Consider the following 23,013-nt stretch of genomic DNA (forward strand, 5'->3'; position numbering starts at 1 on the left):
CGGCCTGTGCCTTTGCGTCGTTACCCCTTCTTGTCACGTGACTGGGCTAAACGCACCGCCCTTTCCGCCCGCGACTGCTTCGCGGTCCGCAGACCGACACGTCACTGCTCGTCCCTCAACCAAACTGCTCCGAGCGTGTTCTTTCCGCGCTCTGGCTCTCAAGAGCCGGCCTATCACGGCTGGGCAGTTGGACGAAGTCCCGCCTTCCAGCTACTAAGTGATATCTGTATTGTACAGTTAAAACGTGGGAGCGCGGCTGCGTTCACGCCTCCGAGTCTGACAGACAGCTCCAGAACCCTATCGCTCTCTTGAAGTGTCAGATTGTACCTGAACTAGCCAATGGGGAGCAGCCCGGGAGGCGGACCCGGCGCTGCCAGGGTTGGGTGCACCGTTGAACAGATGGCAGAGGGAGGCGAGCGGATTCCTGAGGAACGCCGGTCAGGTGAGAAGGCCTTGGGATGTAACTTGAGGATTAGCGGCAGGTGCAGTCCAAGGCGTTGGTGGGACTGAGCGAAGCGCAGGAGGTGGGGCTTTAATGGCGGCGGCCGTGGGCGCAGGCAGAGTCTGGGGCCTTGCAGAGGAGGGGGCGTGGGACGTGGTGTGGGGGGAATGGAAGGATGTGAGGTCTGGGATGGGTCGTGCACTTAGGCCAGGTGGGCGTGGGAAAGATGGGGCTCTGGCACCGACTAGTCCTGGAGGGGGTGGCGCTTAGGATCCTTAGGTGGTGGGGTGCCCCACGCTGGGTGGTGCCGGAGGTGTTGAGTTCTGGGAAGGTAGGAGACGGAGGGAGGGACCTGCTGTAGTGGGCAGAAGTGGGGGAGGGAGGGACAGGCGTGAGAAAGTGTATGGGCAATTGGGAACTAGAACCAGGGTGAGACAAGACGCCGCACTTTGCAGGCACAGTTGAAGTGGAGGACAGATGCCCAGTGTTTTAAGAAAAGTGTCTTTGCCGTTAAGCGATGTGCGAACACGACCAGTGAGCAAAGTATGGAAACTCCCTTGAGATCCTGGTCTAAATTACCAGCTTCTTTGCTCAGTTTTCAAGGAAAGGTTCTAGTGCTCTCATTTCATCCGCTTAGTCTTCTAGGCATGTGGCTCCTATCAGCTCAGTAGTGGTAAGTTTTCCTGTTTCAGGCGTTGGAGAAAACAAGTACAGTCTTGAGGGATGTAACTGGTTTATGGACTTCCTAGAGTTAGGTGTTTATTTTTGATCGCACGGTATGGTTTTCCTTTGGGACTGTAATTAAAAATAAATGTACAACTGTTCCTCTGGGACAGTTAATTATGGAAAAAGATGCTTGAGTTCTTACTGTTTGGAGCTAGGAATATATGATTCTTCATGCCCTCCACCTAGTCCAGTGTTATTTTTTTCCCCTCCTTTCCTCTAGTAATAGTTGGAAAAAGATCTGGAAGGATCCAGGTTCCTTTTATTTTTTTTCCTCAGTCTTTAGTGTTGCATATTCTTTATCACTTAGCCCTTGACCAGCTTATGATTTAAGAAGGCAGTGCTGTTTTAAACAGAAATAGCTAAGCTCCTACTGAGTGCTGATAAAATATTGTCCATCAGGTGATCACCGTTCTGAATGATCTGGAGACTACTTCCTTCCTTCAACATTTTATTTTAATCTAATACCCCCCTCACCCACACACACACAGCCCAATCTTTTTTTTTTTTTTTTTTGGCCTTAGTAGGAAAATTTTATTTTCTTTACCCTGCAGATTGTTATCTGGTTCTATGAACTGTCTCTCAGATCAATGGCTTAAATCAGCAGTGTCAGTTACAGGATGCTTTGAGACAGTTGATGGGAAGTGGGTGTAGATTTGAGCAGTAGTTAAAGTGTGATATAAGAGATTGAAAGTGCAGTGATCTATCTGTGTGCCTCTCACTCCCCTCCTGAGTGCATGACTACTTGTATCAGTGATTAGTCATGCTCTCTAGTTGACCCTGCAACCCCACTGGGATTTGGAACAGAAAGAAGCTTGTAGCCAGAAAGTTTGGAGCTGAAATTTAGGGCTGTAAACGGTGCCGATTCAGTCATGACTTCTGCTTCTCAGCCTTCTTCTTTCACTTCTGTGCTCATTCCCTGCTTTCTTTCATACATTCCTGCCTTTTCTTGAATGTTGTGTTTCTCCATTTAATCATTCTTTTCTCTGTTTTCAGTCTTTGCTGTTTTCTCTCTTAGCCTGTCTTCCTGCGACTCTCTTGTTTTCCGTGTGTTTCTTCTTTACTCCTGTCGTACTACACGATTGCCAGTTCTGCTCCTTGGTAGCTGCAAAGACTGAGAAACAGAATTATGGTGATAAGAGTCTCATCATTCCTTTTCATCCTTGACTGACAGCTCTGACAGGCCGACTTCCTTGTCTGTTGGTCATAATTCAGGCTCAGCTTGGGTCTTAGTTAGTCCTGACCCTCTCCTGTGTATTCACTTTTTCCTCTCTCTGTGGTTCTCTCCCACCATAAAATATGAAAGTGAATTAGCTAAATCGAAGGTGTTTAATATCTCATGGTCTTGGCTTTCCAGTTTTAGCTATTTGACTGTCATCTGTTGCTGCCCATTGATGTGAAGATGACCAAGCTGGGATTTTTGCGGTTGTCCTATGAGAAGCAGGACACACTTCTGAAGCTTCTGATTCTGTCGATGGCTGCTGTGTTATGTGAGTGTGCATGTGGACCTCTCTTTCTTCAGGATATGGAAGGGAGAAAATTTTGGAAAAAAAAAAATAGCAATGGCTTTCTTAAATGCTTTGCTTTTTTCCCAGCAGATTGTTGTGTTCTTTTTTTTTTCACTGTTCTCAACTAGTAGAATTTTGTGAAATCAAAAGAAACAAGGATTGTAGAAGTTTGAACTAGTGATCATCTGGAAAAGAATGGGAAACGTGCTGTGTTAATTTTGGTTTTTCTTAGAACTGAAAGTGGTACCAGAGACCCTGGGATACTGAGTTTTGTAAAAGATATTTGTCTTCTGTAGTTGCCTGCCTCAGTATTTCTGAAAGTCTTTCCAGCACTTATTCTGTTTTCTTAGGTTTTTATTGCTCTTCATGAGTCATAAGTAGTCTAGATTCCCTTACCTCTTAGTTCACTCCAAAGGTAAGGTTGTGGGAAGGGGAGGTCAACGTATGTAGAAGATAACCATGTATATTAGGTGCAACACTAGTAGGTAAATGTGTTGTTATAGGCCTTGATAATAAGTAGTTAAATGTGTCCTACTTGAGTGGAAATGTGGGTATTATTGTCACAGGAAAATGAACTTCCTTGTTTCTTGTGTGTGGGAGGGATGGATAAATACTTTATTCAGTCATTATTTTGTATCTCCTGTGACTTCTGTGCTGGATAATGGCTGTGTAACATTACTGTCTACTATTGTTTTTCATGGTATATTGCCATTAAAATATTAATTCTCTGTTTTGTGCAGCGTTCTCCACTCGTCTCTTTGCTGTCTTGAGATTTGAAAGTGTCATCCATGAATTTGACCCGTGAGTACCTTTGCTTGGTCTGGTATTTCCTTCAAGAAGCATTCAGGTTAATGAGTTTCAGATTCAAATTCCAGGGAACTCTTGGTGATGGGGATGTACTTCCTATGCATTTCTACAGTGGTCCCCTTTTTGAAACATTTCCAGTGGAATTTGAGATCAAGTGGTCTCTCAAACTTATAAAAAATGAGAGATGCCTTGCTGGTGTGCCTACCTATTGCTTAAGACCTGGCTAAGCTGAGAGAAGTCTGACTTCTCAGCTGGGTCGACAGTTAATGGTATAGGCTAAGGGCCTGGTGTCTGTGTGAGGTTCAAGAGAAAAATCAGAGGTCGTGAACTTGAGATCCATGACTTTTTTCCTGTTTAACAGTTTGTATGGTGTAAGGTGGGTCTGTAAGTTAAGTTCTAAGACATTGAGCAAAATTTAAAGTTGTGAGTTTGATTAGGGATTTTATTAGCTAAAAAGAGACATAAGTGAAAGATATTTACTGAGCTTCATTCTGTTCCAAGAGCTTTTGTACAGATTATCTATAAATCCTCACAGTAACCCTATGAGATGGAGGTATTAGTGTCCCCTTTTTACAAATGTAACTGAGGCTGGCAGAGGCCATTCAAGGTCACATGTATAGTAAATGTTACATATATGATAAATGTTACAGGTATAGTGAATGTTACATGTATAGTAAATGGAGGAGCCAAGGTTTGAATTGAGGTTTGTCTCTGTTTCTAGACACTGGAGTAACTTTTGTTACTGAAAGTTAAGGCTTCATTTAAAATTTAGAGAGCCAGAATCATAGATTCTTGATGCATCATTGAGATCATAAAAATAGAATATTAGGTTTATGGAACATTGATTCAAGTTTAATACCCACATGTGTTTGCAAGTTTGTCATATTGTTTTGTGTAGATATTTGAAAGCACTTTGGAGGCATACAAGTACTAATTTTTTTCCCCCAGGAATGAGATAACTTATATTCTTTTGGTTCTTGATCACCAGTATGTTAGGGCTTTTTCTCACACCCTCTAGATGAGTGAACATTGAGATGAGATGGTCAGGGAAAGCAAGAGTATCTGCTCTGTAGTCGTAGAGACAGAAGGGATGGTACAGATCATGTGATTTGACACTTCCTTTTGCAGAGCAGGAAACTGATGCCCAGAGTGTGACCCCAGACCTGACCTTTTCCCACTATCTTGCACTTCCTCTGTCTCTCTGCCTCTCCTACTGTTAGGTGAAGGACATGATTCTGACACCTGGTGACTGCCTGCTACCCCCATCCTTTCTGTCTCTCTGACAGTTACCAAAATATCATGCATCAGAATAAATGCAATGATAGAGATTTATGCCATCTGCTACTTTACTCACTTCAGCTGCTAAAATCTGACTGACCAAGGAGGAAATAGGGTTAGAGGGGTGGACAGGAAAGATGGTTAGTCATGATCATCTTTAGTGATTAAACTGTTCTTTTCATTTTACTTATTTGTTTATATATATATTTTATTATATGTAATAAATTTGTTAATATATATGTAATATATATAAATAAATTATATATATGATAAATTATATATATATAATTATATGTTATTTGTCTTTCTTTTTTACTTCTTTTTAAATGAGAAACTTAAGGGGCTTCATAGCTTGAGCGTAAAGAACTGTGTTTTTCTGTGTATAACTCTAAGCATTTTTGTATCAAATACTTTTTATGTAATTTTTATTTTTATGCTACCATGTAGGTGGCATTCAGAACTATTTTATTTTTTTATTTTTTCTTCAGAACTATTTTAAATAACAACATGAGTAGATCTGATTACAAATTTAAATACTCATTAAGAGATTTGTGTTATGAAGTAGACTAAAAAATGTTCATCCTGCGTCTGGTGTTACACCCACATCTTTAGAGATGCTCCTCACTTGAAGTTACCCATGTGTCCTCACATGTGTTATGGAAATGTTCTTTTGTGTGTTGCTGTCACTTGAAAAGAGTCGAATCTATTGGTGTCCACATCTCAGCTGTCCTGTCTTTTGAGTGCTTGAATCTTCTGACTGGGGCTGATGCCTACTACATGCCAGCCTGGTGAAGTGTCTTAGCCTCCAGTTGCATTTCCAAATGAGAGAAGCAGTGCTTTAACTGAGACAAACATGGAGCTGCAAATGAGGAGGCTTGTGGTAATATGAAGGGATTTTCCTGCTTCAAATACTTTTGGGTACCAAACTGACTTTGATTGGAGTAATGATAAGTTCCTCAGTGGTGTAACCTGAGGAGCCAAATTCACTGCACATTGGAGCAAATACTTGGGTTTGGGGAGGAGCAGACACAGTTCTTCCCTGTCTTGCTACAGGTACTTTAATTATCGCACCACCCGGTTCCTGGCTGAGGAGGGGTTTTATAAATTCCATAACTGGTTTGATGACCGGGCCTGGTACCCTTTGGGACGAATCATTGGAGGAACAATTTACCCAGGTGAGGGGAACAGGATTTTTTTTCCTCACAGCACCAACTTATTTGTGTATTATGGAACAGTGTTTTATTTCTAATGTCTTTGTTTTGTGACACTTGTAATTTCATTCTGATTACAGATTCCTAAATGTAGATCCTATATAGAAGGGAGAATGTGTATGAGAGAGTGGGGATGGGTAGCTTTTCATAAATTTTGGACTTCTGATCAGATCTACAGGATGGAAATTTATAGGCCTCCTGCAGCTGCTTTGTTAATATTTCTGGTGGGTTGTTGAGCCCTGTGTTGTCACCTTATTGATAACTTGGATTTTCCCTTCCTCTTTCCCTTAAGTTCTTTGTCTTAGGAGGATAACCTGTTGACCTTTCTTCTCCCTGTTGCAGGCTTAATGATCACCTCTGCTGCAATCTACCATGTCCTCCATTTTTTCCACATCACCATCGACATTCGGAATGTCTGTGTGTTCCTGGCCCCTCTCTTCTCTTCCTTCACCACCATCGTCACGTACCACCTTACCAAAGAGCTCAAGGTGAAGGATTTGGGGTGACAGGAGGCTTGGGAATGGATGTTGTTGAACGTCTCTAGTAGATGCTAAAGGGTGGGGGACTGAGAGCTTAAGAAGGGCAGGGAGCTAGGGGCTAAAGACAGCTTTCAATGAGCCAAATTGCTAGTTTCATCCCAGTTCCTCCCTAGAGTTTGTGCTGTCTTATCATTAACTGTTTGTACATATAAGGGAATGTTTGCTGTATATGCAAAAAGAGTTTTTGTGTTAGTTTATTCATCACAGGACTGCCTCTTTTTTTTTTTTTTTTTTTTTTTTGCTGTCTTTATTTTTGGCTGCATTGGGTCTTCGTTGCTTTGTGCAGAAAGCGAGAGGGGCTGCTCATTTGTGGTGGCATCTCTTAATGCAGAGCCTGGGCTGTAGGCACATGGACTTCAGTAGCTGCAGCTCGACTGCCCTAGAGCGCAGGCTCTGTGCTGGCAGCGCACAGGCTTACTTGCCCTGCAGCCTGTGAGTGTTCCTGGACCAGGGATCTAACCTGTGTCCGCTGCATTGGCAGGTGGATTCTTACCCACCAGGCCACCAAGGAAGTCCTGGAAAAAAAATATTAAAGTGAGATTTAGATTTTGAAACGAGTATCCCTTGCAATCTAAAGGAGAGAAAAATAGCTACAAGATATGTTCAAAAACAGTTAGTTCTTCCTATTGGAAATGGACACTTAGCTTAACAATTATTTGTTGATTTTTTAAAAAACATTTATTTAAAAATTCTGAAACCACTTGCTTCTTATAATTAGAGTCTGTGATATGGTCTCGCCTTCCCCAGGTTTCTGCCTTGCTGACCCTGGCCCCTGGGATGTTACTCTTTGTGGCTGTGGTGTCAGGGATATACCTGAGAGGTGCTAAACCAGTTGGAAGGCTTGGGAAACTTGAGTTTAGTTTGAAAGCTCTTTCATCCTTCTCCTTGCTGCCCTGTTCAAGATTTGACTCTTATCAACAGTCAGGTCCTTCCTCTTTCGGTGTGTGGGTTATATTTTGTTTTTCCTCTTTCCCGAGATCACAGATTGACTTGGAATATTCCAGCTCTGTTATCTAAGCTGGCATCTTTAGTCCACTGCAGATTATCACCTCTGTTTGTTGACTTTTTAGCTCAAATACTTATGTCTTCCTTTGTCCATGCTTGCATAGCTTTTAGGTATGTGACTGGAGTTTCTGTGGTGTGCAGATATTGTTGGGGGGCACTCAAATCTGGGGGTACTCCAACCCAGCTGCCCATTCTGGGGCAGCATCTGACTGATTTCATGATTTGTCTGTTCTTAGCGCATGTGTACTCAGTTTCAGACTTAGTAACATGGCAGGGAGGGAATTGGTGGTGAAGTGTGTAGCTTTCTTGTGCTGCAAGCATTCCTAGCATCACATCTCCCTTGCAAAGTGTTGGACTATTCTCTGGGCCCCATAGAAACAGATTGGACTAGTGGATCCTCTCCTCTCCCACAGATGTATTGGTGTTGACTTCCTGTTACCCCTCTTGTCTTACAGGATGCAGGAGCCGGACTTCTTGCTGCTGCCATGATTGCTGTGGTTCCTGGCTATATCTCCCGGTCTGTGGCTGGCTCCTATGATAATGAAGGTAAGACTTAAAGTTTACCTTATTATCCAGTAGAGCTTTGTGAAGGGCAGTAGAATCTGGGTTCAAATCTGCTATTTAGCATTAGCAAAAATGGTGTCTGGGTGAGAAGATTAGAAGTGGGCAGGAAGGGACCTCAGACTCTTAAGTTTATATTCTTTATCATTTTCTCTAGAAAGGTAGCTGGTAATTTTCCTTAAATAAGGCCTCTGGCTCATCTCTATTCCTAAAAGTAGAGTTAGGTTTTGGAGTTGGATGGATTTTTGTTATTGTTTATTCACTGAGTGGTGTCTGATTCTTTTGCGATCTTATTTACTGTAGCCCACCAAGCACCAGGGTTGAATGATACTATTGTTTTAACACTGTAATCATTTGCTTTATTTTAGATGAAAGGAATGGATATTCTTAAAAAACCGTAATGACTTTTATTGACTTATTTCCAAATCACTCTGTATTTATTGAATGTTATTGGTAAAACAGTGTTAGGTATTACAGAAATAGTTAATGAATAAGAGTATTGGCTTATAGTTAAGGAATTTCAGAGGTAGACAATGAACAAAATAATTTAGCCCATAATCTATTAATGCAGATTAATGCAGACCTATAAAAATAAATACTGAAGAGCAGATAGTATTGTATCCATGAGAGAAGAATGAACAGAGTACTTTGGGAATGCAGTGAGAGAAGAGATTCAGATTTGGGGATCAGGGAAGGCTTTTTGGAAGTAGCTGTGTTTGAGCTGGGCCCTGAAGTTGAAACTTCATCAGGCAAATATTAAAGAGAGAGGCAGTTAGGGCGTAAAGACCAGCTTGTGGTAAGACATGGAGGCAGGGTGGTGCTTGATAGTTTGGGATATCATTAGGACTCAAATAGCAGGGAGTGCAGTGCCTGAAAAGAACAGCAGCAATAATGACAGAACACCGAGTGCTTGCTGCGTGCTAGATTCTGTTGCAGGTGGTTTACATGCAGAGGTTAAATTCGTCTTTACGGCACGTGTGTGAAGTAGACACTATTATGGACTTTTTTTTTTTTACCAGAAACTTAAGACAGAGATATAGAGTAATTACACTGTTAATGGGTTGTAGGTCTGAGATATGCAGGTAGTTTGTTGCAGATCAGTATTTAATACCCTAGTGTGGCCTTCTGTTGAATTTTGTGTTCTTTCTACAGGGATTGCCATCTTTTGCATGCTGCTCACCTACTACATGTGGATCAAAGCAGTCAAGACTGGTTCCATCTACTGGGCAGCAAAGTGTGCCCTTGCTTACTTCTACATGGTAACTCTTCACTTCCTTCTTCTAGGAGTCTCTCTATGTCTGCATACCTGTTGGGATCAACTGATGTAAATTGGAAGTAGCTCTTGGGGCTTGAGACCATGGAGCAGAGGACAGAAGCCTTTATTGTCTCTTGTGTCCATACAAAGCCTAACCCAAGGCAGGCAGATGATAAGATAGAGGAAATTTTTTTTAATTTTTAGAGGTCTCCAGATACTGTATTTCTTAGGGATACATGTCGGTTTGCCAGCTCTCTTTTCTGATATGTTTCCCTTACGTTTTTCCTTTCCTAACATATTTTTTCTGTTCAATCTTTCATAAACCCTGAGACTTCTTCCCTTCACTGTTTCTGCTTGCCCACATTTTGCATGTATCCCCAAATCCTCCATGTGACCTTATAGTAGGTCACATCCAGATTAATGCCGAGGGTTAGGGGCCTTTTGTTTTGTGATCTCAAGGATAGGAGCCATAGAGAACAGAGGACTGAGTTACAGTAATGGGTTTAATTTGATTTTCCTGTTTAAAGGGGTCAGTTACTTAAACTGTTTAAACCAGTTGGTGTTAAAAAAGTTTTTGGTTACCATAAATAGATGTTCTTTAAAAAGGTCACAGGTGACAAGGAGGAGCCCTGAGAGGAACTGTCCTTTTTCATCCTGTCCTAGGTCTCTTCCTGGGGAGGTTACGTGTTCTTGATCAACTTGATCCCTCTTCATGTACTAGTGCTGATGCTCACAGGACGTTTCTCCCACCGGATCTACGTGGCGTACTGTACTGTCTACTGCCTGGGCACCATTCTTTCCATGCAGATCTCCTTTGTGGGTTTCCAGGTGAGCCCTATACTGAGTGGGGTCTTTAGTTTCTTGCACTTTTTCCCTCAGCATCTGCAACTAAATTGATTTATCTTGGATTCTGGTGAGGATGTTAAAACTTACAGGTCTGACCTTGGACTGCTTGTGTTAACTGAAACAACAGAATCGTTGGTCAATAAAGTCTGCCTCCTGAGTGTGTTAATGTTTGTTCATGCAGTTTAATTGCTCTTAATTTAGCTTAAGTTTGGGGAGAAGCAGGGGTATTTTGGTAGAACTGAGTTGATGCGAGTGATCACAGTGGTCGTTTTCAGTCCTTAATGTGAATGATCCCATTCAGTAGTAATGACCCCTGAACTTCTTATTGGGGCCAAGTGATTAAGTCCTTTAGGAAGCAGTACATACACCTTTTAGCCGCATTACTCCATAGGGTTAAGAGACAGCTATTAAATCAGAGGAATGATGTGGTACGTATGATTTTTCATGTAATATTTTTTTTTTTTCATTTATTTTTATTAGTTGGAGGCTAATTTCTTTACAGTATTGTAGTGGTTTTTGTCATACTTTGACATGAATTAGCCTCATGTATATTCTTATGAAAGTGGAACCCTTATTCAGCTCAGCAAGTATTTTCTTTGCTCATCCCCTACAGTGTGCAATTTGCTAATAACTGGGAAATGTAAAAAGTAAAGATGTGACCCTGGTCCCTAAGGAAGTCTTGCTGAGAAAGATACTCGTGCAGCTCTCTGGCATAGCGGTCCTAGAAATGTAGCTCTGGATCAGCAGGCTTAGCAGCATCAGGGAATTCATTAGAAATGCAAATTCTGGATTTGAATCTCCTGAGTTTCAGAAGCTCTGGTGGTGGGGCTCAGCCGTCTGTGTCTAAACACCCCCTCTTCACTCCACCATGATTATGCTGCCCGGTGGAGTTTGAGAACCGTTTGTCTTAAGTTACAGGAGAGATCTAAGGTGTGTGGAATGTAGAGGAGAGCGATGTATTTCAGCTTGGCAGAGTAGGAGGCAATGGTATTTGCTTGGGGCCTTGAATGATGGGAATTTCAATGAATGCAAATTTTGGGAAAATGAGAAAATTACCAACAAGGCTCAAGAAATAGCCTGAGCAAAGGCCAGACATGTGATATTGATAGAGTATGGTACACTTTGGACTCCAGGTATTCTGTGGAAATGTGGCAGGTGAATTAGACCCTCTCCTTGATTGGCCCTAATTCCTTGGTAGCCTCAGAACTCACTGGACTCCTTGGTCTGAACTTGGTCTGGATAATTCAGGTCAAGGCTGGACCCATTGTTTTCCTGACTTTCTCACACATCTGCTTTCACCTACAGCCCGTCCTTTCATCGGAGCACATGGCAGCCTTTGGGGTCTTTGGTCTCTGCCAGATTCACGCCTTTGTGGATTATCTGCGCAGCAAGTTGAATCCACAGCAATTTGAAGTTCTTTTCCGAAGTGTCATCTCCCTGGTGGGCTTTGTCCTTCTCACCATTGGAGCTCTCCTCATGCTGACAGGTAGGAAAGGCTTTTAGTATTAAGTGTAAATGGGTATGAACATAGCATAAACTCCAAAAACATGGGTTATTTCCTGACCACAGGAAAATGCATTCTTTTTCTCCCATTTCTCTTGATTTCATGAATATTAAATCCATATTACACACTCAATCCATTTGTCAGCCAGTATTTGGATTCAGCATAGAAAGATCTTATTCGATCAGTATTTAATCTCAGAAGATTCACACTTGGTAACAGAACTATATTTACCATGCTTATCTTTCTCTTTTTTTCTTTTGTCCTTTTCTTTCCTATTGGTATATTGGTAGGTTGGGAGAAATCCTAACATTGTCTGCCCTACAACATGACTTCATCTAATCCTATATGACAGAACTATGTCTGTTTAGTTTGGTTAGCATGGCACATTTTCCTCACGTAGATGTTGCAGAGTCTGATTTGATTTTGCCCAGGACTCTGTATTGTCTAATTCAGAGCAACACTGAAGGACAGCTTGACTTAGTTTATAGCATAGGCCTTGGTTTGACCAGATTTAGTTTAACCCTTCCAGGAAGCATTTCCACCTTCCTTCTCTGAGTTTACTTACAGCCTGACTTTATTCTGCTGACTGTGCTGACATAAGTACTCTCAAATTTGAAAGAAAGGAATCAGTGAAATTCTCAAGTTATTTGTGACATTTAGACAAAAACTTAGTCCTCCTTTGTGTCAGAGAATCTTATTAAAATGGAAAGTTATGATTAGTTAGGATCGGATGTTATTTTGTTTCAAAAGTAATTATGAAATATTTGTTGCCTCTTTACTGCCAGGAAAAATATCTCCCTGGACGGGGCGTTTCTACTCACTGTTGGATCCTTCTTACGCTAAGAACAACATCCCCATCATTGCCTCTGTGTCTGAGCATCAGCCTACGACCTGGTCCTCATACTATTTCGACCTGCAGCTTCTTGTCTTCATGTTCCCAGGTCTGTCTGCCTTGTTCTGAAGTGGTCTTCTTTGTAAGAATCATTTGATTCAAAATAAGTAAAATACCCCCATCCTTATATTTTTATTGTTTTCGTTTTTTGCCTGTATATTTATGTGGTACAGAAGATGGCTTAAACACATTTTTCTAATATTTGAAGCAGAATGGAAATCAGAAATTGAACAATTGCAGATACTGGCAAACTCAGAGTCTCATAGTTTTTTGTTCAGTTGTATTACAAAATTCAACCCTAATTCAGATTTTTTTTTAAGTACTTCTCATGTACCCAACCCGTCATCCCTGACTCCTTCCTGTTTATCTTCTTAATAGTATTGAATTTTGACAGTAGGCATAGCTGATTGTAAAGCCTCTTCATCTAACTTACCTTCTGGCCAGTTCAGATATAAGAATTTACCACTGATAGGGAACTTTTTTTTTAATTGAAATAACTTTATATTTTTTTCTTACTATGAAAATAAGTTGTCTTTTATACAAACAGAGGCAAATATTAAAGTTTCAGGAGTTCTCACCACATACCTGTTGCTCCTGTTAACACTTGGAATGTATATTCATCCAGTTGTTTACTGATTAAAAGTCAGATGATACAGTTTTTCTCCTGACTTTTAAAATTTTTTAATCATAATTTATGTTATTTAGGATTATGTCAGTGAACTAGTGTTTAAGATACAGCATTTGTTAATTTTTTAAGTACAGAGGTATGTAAAGAAGGTGGCAAATGGTCCATAAACTTATGCAGCAGTATTTTAATTGATGTGTTTTATTCTGTTTTATAAATATGCTGTAGTTAACTACCTCCCTTATGTTGGACATTTAGGTGGTTTCAGATTTTGTGCTATTTTAGAGTGCCATAGTAACATCTTTGCATGTGTCTGATTGTTTTTCCAGCTCTTCACTTTTTTCCCTTTATTTTTGTAGTTGGCCTCTATTACTGCTTTAGCAACCTGTCTGATGCCCGGATTTTCATCATCATGTATGGTGTGACCAGCATGTACTTTTCAGCTGTAATGGTGAGGAATCCCCTCAGTCCTGGTGACCCTTTCCATCCTTGACTCTGGGGGTTTTCTTCTTCCCCCGGCATGGGAGATTCAGTGCTGACCATTGTGCAGAGGCTTCCCTCTGAGCACTTGAGGGGCTGAGTGGTAAAGCTGCTCGCTGTTGTTGGTCTTTCCCAGCAATGTATTGGGTGCTCACATTTTCTGATTGTGAGGCCCACCTTTCTTGGTTTCATACCCTTGTGTCAGGCAGAGGCCCTGTGCAGGTTCCTTCCTCTCTCTTCCTGCAGTCTCAACAAGGGAGATGATGTTTTTTTTCTTAACGGCTTGGGTGCCGAGTGCCAGGTTGTTAAAAGAGAGGAGAAATTTTATATATTGCAGTTAAGACAGTACTTCTCAGACTTTTTTGATTCCAAACCACAATTAAGAAATACTTTTTATAGCCTATCATTACTCAGGATGTATATACATACTTACATGAAGAACTGGGGGAAAAAAACTAAAAAAAAAACCACATAACTTCTACTATAGGTGTGTCAAGTATTTTCTCTCCTATTTTGTTCTGTTCCATTGACAGACCATGTTTGTTGAAAACCCCTAAACGGATGTCATCATCTACTAATAGGTTGAAATCTGTAGTTTGTAAAACACCGATTAGATTGTGATCTCGCTTCCTGTTTTTTTAGGTGCGTCTGATGCTGGTGTTGGCACCTGTTATGTGCATTCTTTCTGGCATTGGAGTCTCTCAGGTGTTGTCCACTTACATGAAGAATTTGGACATAAGTCGACCAGACAAGAAGAGCAAGAAACAGCAGGATTCTACTTACCCTATTAAGAATGAAGTGAGAAGCAACACAGAACAGGCTGGGGGAACTGTGTGTGTTGTGTGTGTGTGCACGTGCATGTGCAAGCATCTGTGGGGTTTTTTTTGACTGAGGGGGAGTAAAGTAGAGCACTGTCACCAGAGGTCAGAATTAATTCATATAGCCTCTGACTTATTTTGGTTCATTTTTTCTAAATCATTGACTGTGTGTAAGAAGCTGTTCTGTGCTATGTAAATTTAATTTGGTTTACAACACAATTCTTCTTCCTTGTCTAGGTGGCAAGTGGCATGATACTGGTCATGGCTTTCTTTCTCATCACCTACACCTTTCATTCGACCTGGGTGACCAGTGAGGCCTACTCTTCTCCCTCCATTGTGCTGTCTGCTCGTGGTGGAGATGGCAGTAGGATCATTTTTGATGATTTTCGAGAAGCGTATTATTGGCTTCGTCACAATACTCCAGAGGTGAAAATTTGGGAGGTGTGGGATTGTGGGGTAGGAGGAAGGGAAAGACATTTGCTATTAAAGTGAATCAAATAGCTTTTACATGGTAGAAAGCTTGGAGAAATTGGAACTATAGAACCTGGTGTTGAATGGGCCTTAAAGGTCAACGTCAGTTCAAGTCAGGATGTCTTCTGTAGCAGGCCTTCCTGGTTCAGGTTATCTGCACTCTGCTTGGACACTTGTATTGACAGCATGGTGATATTGTGAGGTAGGCCATCCCAATTATAAAAGAGAAAGGTTAACAGTAAGTAATGCATGTTTATTGTAGAAAAATCAGAAAACAAGTAAAAGACAAAGACACAAATTTTCTATAAAGGATCACCTAATGATAACCACTTTTAATATTTTGGTTTATACCTTTGGAGCATCTGAAGTCATTTCCTTTCTAGTAGCTACTGAGATTGGCAATTGTGAGTTAGATTTTTATAAGAATTTCTTTTTCTTTATTCGTCATATCCTGTGATTTATCCCCTCCCACCTCCTACCTCCTTTCTTTATAGGAGCTGATTTTTGTGTTATTGTTTATGATCATGTTTTATGGTCATTTCTCTGATGACACCAAGTTGTTTATTTGGAAATATTACACAGCCCCCTATACCTCCCACGCCATTATGTTTATTTTTATAAGATGATCTGGAATGAAAATATTGGCAATGTTGGATTGTATAATTTGCATTGAGATTTCATTATGGTATACAAAGGTAGGACCAGGTGCCAAGATTTATTTTCCTGTTAGGCATATGTTATTCTGCAAAGAGTCGGACACGACTGAGCAATTGAACTGAACTGAACTGATTCTGTAAAGAAATTAATTAGCTGTATGTTAATTCCTGTCAAATGCCGTTCCATTCCTAGTATTTGATTTTTGGAGTTGGTAAGACACTTGTAATTTCAATTTCTTATTCTTTTCAGGATGCGAAGGTCATGTCATGGTGGGATTATGGCTACCAGATTACAGCTATGGCTAATCGGACGATTTTAGTGGATAATAACACATGGAATAATACCCATATATCTCGAGTAGGGCAGGTAAGGTGAAGGGGTCATTTGAGTGTTTGATGCACAGGGTCTCATGGGAAATACTTCTCCATGAGGGATCAAATGGCCTGGAATTTTGCTCTGAGAAATGTGCATGTGTTTTTCCAGGCAATGGCATCCACAGAAGAAAAAGCCTATGAGATCATGAGGGAGCTTGATGTCAGCTATGTGCTGGTCATTTTCGGAGGCCTCACTGGGTATTCTTCAGATGGTAATGAATTTGATTATATTTCTAGCTACAAAGCTAAGAAAACTAGATGAATCTCGTACTTTTCTATCCTTTTACTAATATTATCAACATATTTTCTTAGTTGATACATATTTGCAACTTGAGGTTTGGTTATTTTGATTTTTGTTTCAAACAAGTAGGAAGTAGATGTAAAGAATTCTCATGCAAGTATCAAAAGTCAAAGTGTTAGTCACTTTGGTTGTGGCCGGCTCCTTGTGACCCTATGGACTGTAGCCTGCCATGCTCCTCTGTCTGTGGGATTCTCCAGACAAGAATACTGGAGTGGGTAGCCATTTCCTCTTCCAGGGGATCTTCCCAACCCAGGGATTGAACCGGGTCCCCTGCATTGCAGACATATTCTTTACCATGAGCCTCCAGGGAAGCCCCATGTAAGTGTGGCATGCTATAATTGTCTGAAGACCTAGGAATAGTTCCACAAGCAGTGAACAATAAAGAACATAAGGCCTCTGAGAATGAGCTTAAGAATTAGCATTTTTTAGTGGGTTTAAGCCATAGAGTCATCTCCCAACTTAAAATGTTTCTCATATATGTGTGTGTGTGTGTGTGTGTGTGTACATATATATATGGCATATGTTAACCATGTTCCCTATAATTATTAGCAAATCCCAGGGTTAGAAGAATCATCCAAATATAGTTCTCTGCCTCAAAAAAAGCTCGAAAAGCTTAAAGCAATACCTGTTTCAACTTTAAAAGGTTAAACACTTCTGAAAGTTTATAATAAAAATGGTAGTCCTCTGTTTCTAAACCACCTTATAATATCAGTTCCCAGGAAAATTATTCCTTCAGTTATTTCTTCTAGTACTTATATTCATATTTCTAAATAATATGTATATTCTATTCACGGATTGATCATTTTAGATATGCTTTATCAACTTCTTATATTAGATAAGGAATTTAGTTCTCTGTATTTCCCTCTCCCCCTTTCCATCTTGCATCTTCTCAGTAGAGTTAATGATCAGTTTTTGGTTAAATCCAGATAAAGCGTTTTCAAAATCTTGACTAAATAAGTACTGTGTACTGCTGAGTCAACCTTTACACCGTGGTTAAACATTCTTATCTAGAATAACTTGTTTTCCTGCAGTTAATAATTACCTCTTAATTTCTGTCTTAATTTTCTTTGACTGTATGGTTGTTTCTTAGAGATGTTCAAATTTAGATTATATCTGGCTTCTGATATGGACAGACTTAACAGATTCACCTGCATAGAATGTATAAAGTGTCAGTATAAAGTAGTAAGACTAGTTTCTATGTGTGTCTTGTAAAGGCAGAGGAGGAATGACTATAGCAGGGATGTGTTCCTGTGGACTTGCACTTTCACAAACAGTTGCTTCAGCACTGTTTGGTTGTGTGTGACTCTAGGTGTTTTTCTTATTGATGATAATAATATATGCAAATAGTACAGAAAGTTTTTTGTGTATGTATGTTTGTGTGCTTATGTGTTTGTATGCATATGTATTTTTATATATGTGAATGTACACACATAGGTGGTAGAAATAGATGGTTCCCTGGAATCTTTAGTATTCCATGAGACATATATATATATCTGTCTACCACATTTTCTTATTGGATCATCTGTTGATAGATTGAGGTTATTTCCATATCTTGGTTATTTTGAGTAATACTGCAGTGAATACTGATTTCTCTTGGAAATAGTGATTTCATTTCTTCTGGGTAAGAAATGGGATTTCTGGATCACATGGTGGTTCTATTTTGAATTTTTTGAGGAACCTACCTACTGACTCCTATAGTGTCTGTACCAATTTACATTATGACCAGCAGTGCACAAGGATTCCCTTTATTTAGCATCTTTACCAGCATGACTTTTGTCTTTTTGATGAGAGTCATTCTAGCAGGTATGTGGTGATGGCTCATTGTAGTTCTGATTTGCCTGCGTGCATGCTCAGTTGTCCAAGTCTTTGTGACCCCATTGACTGTAGGGCATGCCAGGCTTCCCTTGTCCTTCACTGTCTTCTGGAGTTTGCTCAAACTCATGTCCAGTAAGTTGGTGACACTATCCAACCATCTCATCCTCTTTCGCCCCCTTCTCCTCCTGCCCTTAATCTTTCCCAGCATCATGATCTTTTCCAGTGAGTCAATTCTTCACATTAGGTGGCCAAAGTATTGGAGTTTCAGCTTCAGCAGCAGTCATTCCTGATTTCCTTTAGATGGATCGGTTTGATCTCCATACTGTCCAAGGGACTCTCAAGTCTTCTCTAGCATCCCAATTCAAAAGCTTCAATTCTTCAACACTTAGCCTTCTTTGTGGTACAACTCTTAACATCCTTACATGACTATTGGAAAAACCATAGCTTTGACTATACAAACCTTTGTCAGCAAAGTGATGTCTCCGCTTTTTAATACACATCTAGGTTTGTCATAGCTTTCCAAGGAGCAAGCATCTTTTAATTTCATGGCTGCAGTCACCATGAACAGTGATTTTGGAGCTTAGGAGAATAAAATCTGTCACTGCTTCTACTTTTTTCCCATCTATTTGCCATGAAGTGATGGGACCAGATGCCATGATCTTAGTTTTTTGAATGCTGAGTTTTAAACCAGCTTTTCACTCTCTTCTTTCACCTGCATCACAGTGCTAATTAGTAGCTTTCTTATTTTTATAACTTTAGAGTTAAATGGTACTGTATGCCACTAGGAAAGTATTAGAAATAGTGAATTTTCATTGTGATTTAGCTGTAGCTACCTTGGTGATAAATAGTTTTTTCTTTTTCTAGACATCAACAAATTTCTGTGGATGGTCCGGATTGGAGGGAGCACAGATACCGGGAAACACATCAAGGAGCACGATTATTATACTCCAACCGGGGAGTTCCGTGTGGACCGTGAGGGCTCTCCAGTGCTGCTCAACTGCCTTATGTACAAGATGTGTTACTACCGATTTGGACAGGTTTACACAGAAGCCAGTAAGTGATTCCTGAGAGCCTTAATAACAACAGTAAGAAGAGTAGTAGCTAACACATACAGGATATTTTTTATATTCCAGGCACTGCTCTAAATGCTTTATTTCTACTAATTCATGTAATCCTTACAGCAGTCCAAAAGGTTTAATATTCCCATTTTATATGTGATGAAATTGAGGTACAAATAGGTTCCTTAACTGCACAAGGTCCTATAACTAGTGCTGAGTCAGGTTAAACTCAGGCAGTCTGGCTCTAGAAAAGTCTATGCTTTTATTCATTACTTTTTATTACCTCTCAGTAAAAGGTGTTATACTGGAGAAAGGATTATGAAAGGGAATAGACTTTACATTTCTTCAGATAAATTGAAAAGAATGTGCTTACTTTAAGTTTTTCCTTCTGACTCACAATGTCTTGGTTCTGCATTTGGGACTGTTTTTGAAGTGGATGCAGGCTTGTGACATCTGGAAAGTTCTCTGTCCCATGGAAGGGTTACTAGTGTGTCCCAGAGGTCCTGGGTGGTAGTCCTCAGGAATAGAGGTGCTTAGAGGTCAGGCCTCTGTCTTTTAGAAGAGATAACTCCGTGGACTCTGCCAAGCACCATCTTGAGGAAGATGTGAGTTAGGATAGCACTCAATTTGCCCTTCCTAACTGATGTCCTTTTTTGTAGGCCCTACTCTCTACACAAACTGCATGCTAGGGAGTAACATTCCAGTGGGATGATTTACCACATGGACTTATTGTTTCCTTAGGAAACGAGCACTGTAGAAAGAAATTTGTCGTCTTTTTTCCTCCCTTTCTAGAGCGTCCGCTAGGCTATGACCGTGTCCGGAATGCTGAGATTGGGAATAAAGACTTCGAGCTTGATGTCCTAGAAGAAGCATACACCACAGAACATTGGTTGGTCAGGATATACAAGGTGAGCAGGTGTTGCACTGTGAAAGCAGCTCTAGGGCTTAAAAATAGGCCACGTATTTCTAAAATAGGAATATTTCTGTGTCTGAAAAACAGCCTGCTTGGAATTTTCTTTTATTTTAGATTGTTCTTAGTAGACACCCTAGTCTGCTGTCATTCTGGTGGTGGTTGCAGTGATATTTTCCCAGCTGGGGTTAGGCTTGATCTGTTTTATTGAGTATCAGGCTTGGGGGACGGGGGAGGTAGTAGGAGAGTGTGTATGTGTTTGAACTATGTTTTCTTCTCTCCCACTGAAGAATTTATGGCATAGAGAGTCACATCAGTTCAGTTCAGTCCCTTAGTCGTGTCCATGGACCGCAGCACGCCAGGCCTCCCTGTCCATCACCAACTCTTGGAGTCTACCCAGACTCATGTCCATTGAGTCGGTGATGCCATCCAACCACCTCTTCCTCTCCCCTTCTCCTCCCACCCTCAATCTTCCCCAGCATCCGGGTATTTTCAAATGAGTCAGCTCTTCGCATCAGGTGGCCAAAGTATTGGAGTTTCAGCTTCAATATCAGTCCCTCCAGTGAACAGTCAGGACTGATCTCGTTTAGGATGGACTAGTTGGATTTCCTTGCATCCCAAGGACTCTCAAGAGTCTTCTCCAACACCACAGTTCAAAAGCATCAATTCTTCAGCCCTCAGAGTCACATAGAAGTGTGTTATATCTCTTACATAAGAAAAGGTTGAGAACCTTTGCTATATTTGGAGGATAGATCATTTACACAGCTCCTTACAAGGTACCCTGAGAAGCTCAGCAGAGAGTAGCTAGTCTCACACCAGAGCCAAACCAGGGAGCAGAATCCAGTGTAACCCCTTCCTGTCTGGGTGAACCCAACTCAGTAGAGAAGCTCTCCCTTGCTGACCTGATTGTAAACGTTAAACCTGATACCTTTGTGTTGCAGGTGAAGGACCTGGATAACCGCGGCTTGTCAAGAACATAAATGTTACGTCTGGTTCTGATCTGCTTCGCACTGAGTGCGTCCCATTTAGGGCGCTGAAGACAGTTTAAAAAATATGCAGTTTGTAAGAACAGAGCGCGATGAGATTAGAATTGTCCGAAGGTTTTGCCCTGGGCAGTGTGGGCTGGGCCAAATGGAATGATCTTTATAATTCTGAGCAGGTTACCAAATGAAATGTCATGGCTTTACTTTGATCAATTAAAGGGGGGAATTTTTTTTTAAATGTGCCTTATTTGTTTTGACTTATAACTGATTTGAGGAAGCCTAAAGTTTATGCTGGGCTGGTAGAAGGACAGAGAGCAGACCTCATCTGTGGTCTTAGCTCTCTAAATGAGCCATGTATGGGGCATTCTGTCATTCTCTATCTCTCAAATCAGGAAAACTATCAATGACTAGCCGATCCTACATATACAATTTTGTCATTTCAAAAACTGCAGCACCTAGCCCAATGCCTTGCACATAGTGGGTGCTAATTAAGCACTTACTGAATGAATAAAAGTTCACGGGACCAGAGGAGTGCCATTTCTGGGCAGGAAAGGCAGCTGTGTTGCCAGGATGTCTCTGTTCTCAACATCGCTTGTCCTTAGAGGTGCTTTGACAACAAGGGACAGGAGGTGACTACCCAGACCTGATCACACCAGTCGTCTTCGGGACTAGCCTAGGCATTTTTGTGTGTTTTTATTTTTGAGCAGGAGTAAATCCAGGGAGACTAAATCAATAGTTTTGAAGACAAGGCAAACAGTACAGTGTTCTCAATGGAGAGGAAGAATCTCTTCCAATGTATGTACAGAACTTGATGGTCAGCAGGTGTTCTTGAATTAGCTGACTTGTAACCATACATATCTCTTTGAAATCGCGCTTTTCAGCACTCTCACTCACCCATGAGAGAGTCCATGTCTCTGCTGGTTTCCTTAAGCTTGTGCCCTCAGCCTGTTGGTTTTACCTAAAGGTGAGCCTCTCTTGTCCCTTCGTCTCTGCCTCTTTATTATTACATCTTACTAAGAAGCCCTATGATCTGGTTTTGAAGGCCTTGCCAAGTTAGCTACAGAAAGCACAGGAGTCCCATCATGTTTAATGTCAGGACAAACAGCCTTATGTTCAGTTATACTAGGGTATTTTAAGACTTATGTCAGTGATGTATATAAACCCTTAGTTATTTAAAAAGAAAAGAACACAAGGTACCTCTTTACTGTTACCTGTTTAAGAAATGGGAGCAATGACCTGACTTTCAGATAAGTCAAAGTGGTGTTCCTAAAGGATGCTCAGGTCTACCTGTGTACCCAGGAAGCAGCCTTCCAAGCCAGTTTATAAACCAGGTGCTTCAATTGTGGGTAAGATTTAGAACTGATGTTAAGACTTGACTTACTGTATGTAAATACATAACTTGATTTATATACAGAATTCCTCCCTAGAGGAAGAGGTGGTTCTAAGGTGGGTTTTTTTTGTTGTTTATTGGTTTTTTTTTTTTAAACCAGTGGGAGTAATACCAGAGATCATTAGTGTTTTCCTCTGTAAGGATGATAAGCCTTTAATTTATCACTGCACTTGCTGCTCTTATGATTTTAATTTTGTTAATTTCTAGACTACATGAAGCTATTTTTTTTTTTAATTACGTGTAATTTCCACTGTTAGAGTGAACTGAGTGTAAAAAAACATTAATTCTAAAAAGAGACAACACTGTTTTCGACCCCCATCAGAGGTACCCAAAAGTTCAGGTACTTTCAACTCTGCTGATTCTCACATTATTTACCTCCATATCATTAAATAACTTGCTTTATTTTGCTATGTGTTGGCTCTTCAATTTTTAGTATTATCTGTTGACTTTTTGGTGTGGAAAATGAGGATTTAGCTCTTTTTCACCATCCTGCTATTCCCATGGACACATCCTTGCCATCTCAAGGTTCTTTTACAGTTATGGTTTAGGCTAACTCAGTA

General features: G+C 40.7%; 1 protein-coding gene across 2 annotated transcripts; it reads left to right on the plus strand.

Moving 5' to 3' along the window:
- Positions 1-334: 334 nt before the first annotated feature.
- STT3A (STT3 oligosaccharyltransferase complex catalytic subunit A) lies at positions 335-21,301 on the plus strand. 2 transcript variants are annotated; one of them, XM_020877678.2, is made up of 18 exons: positions 335-442; positions 2,523-2,655; positions 3,414-3,474; positions 5,812-5,933; positions 6,312-6,457; positions 7,969-8,059; positions 9,227-9,333; positions 9,993-10,157; positions 11,481-11,661; positions 12,465-12,620; positions 13,556-13,647; positions 14,319-14,474; positions 14,732-14,920; positions 15,872-15,988; positions 16,106-16,208; positions 18,977-19,165; positions 19,963-20,078; positions 21,022-21,301. In XM_020877678.2, exons 2-18 carry the CDS (start codon positions 2,568-2,570, stop codon positions 21,058-21,060), a joined length of 2,118 nt encoding a protein of 705 aa, XP_020733337.1. In that variant the 5' UTR covers positions 335-442; positions 2,523-2,567; the 3' UTR covers positions 21,061-21,301. The 2 variants fall into 2 exon arrangements, with proteins under 2 accessions (XP_020733337.1, XP_020733338.1); XM_020877679.2 differs by lacking the exon at positions 335-442 and adding an exon at positions 446-524.
- Positions 21,302-23,013: the final 1,712 nt, after the last annotated feature.

The sequence above is a fragment of the Odocoileus virginianus genome, chromosome 28 (assembly GCF_023699985.2).
Source record: "Odocoileus virginianus isolate 20LAN1187 ecotype Illinois chromosome 28, Ovbor_1.2, whole genome shotgun sequence".
NCBI lineage: Eukaryota > Metazoa > Chordata > Mammalia > Artiodactyla > Cervidae > Odocoileus > Odocoileus virginianus.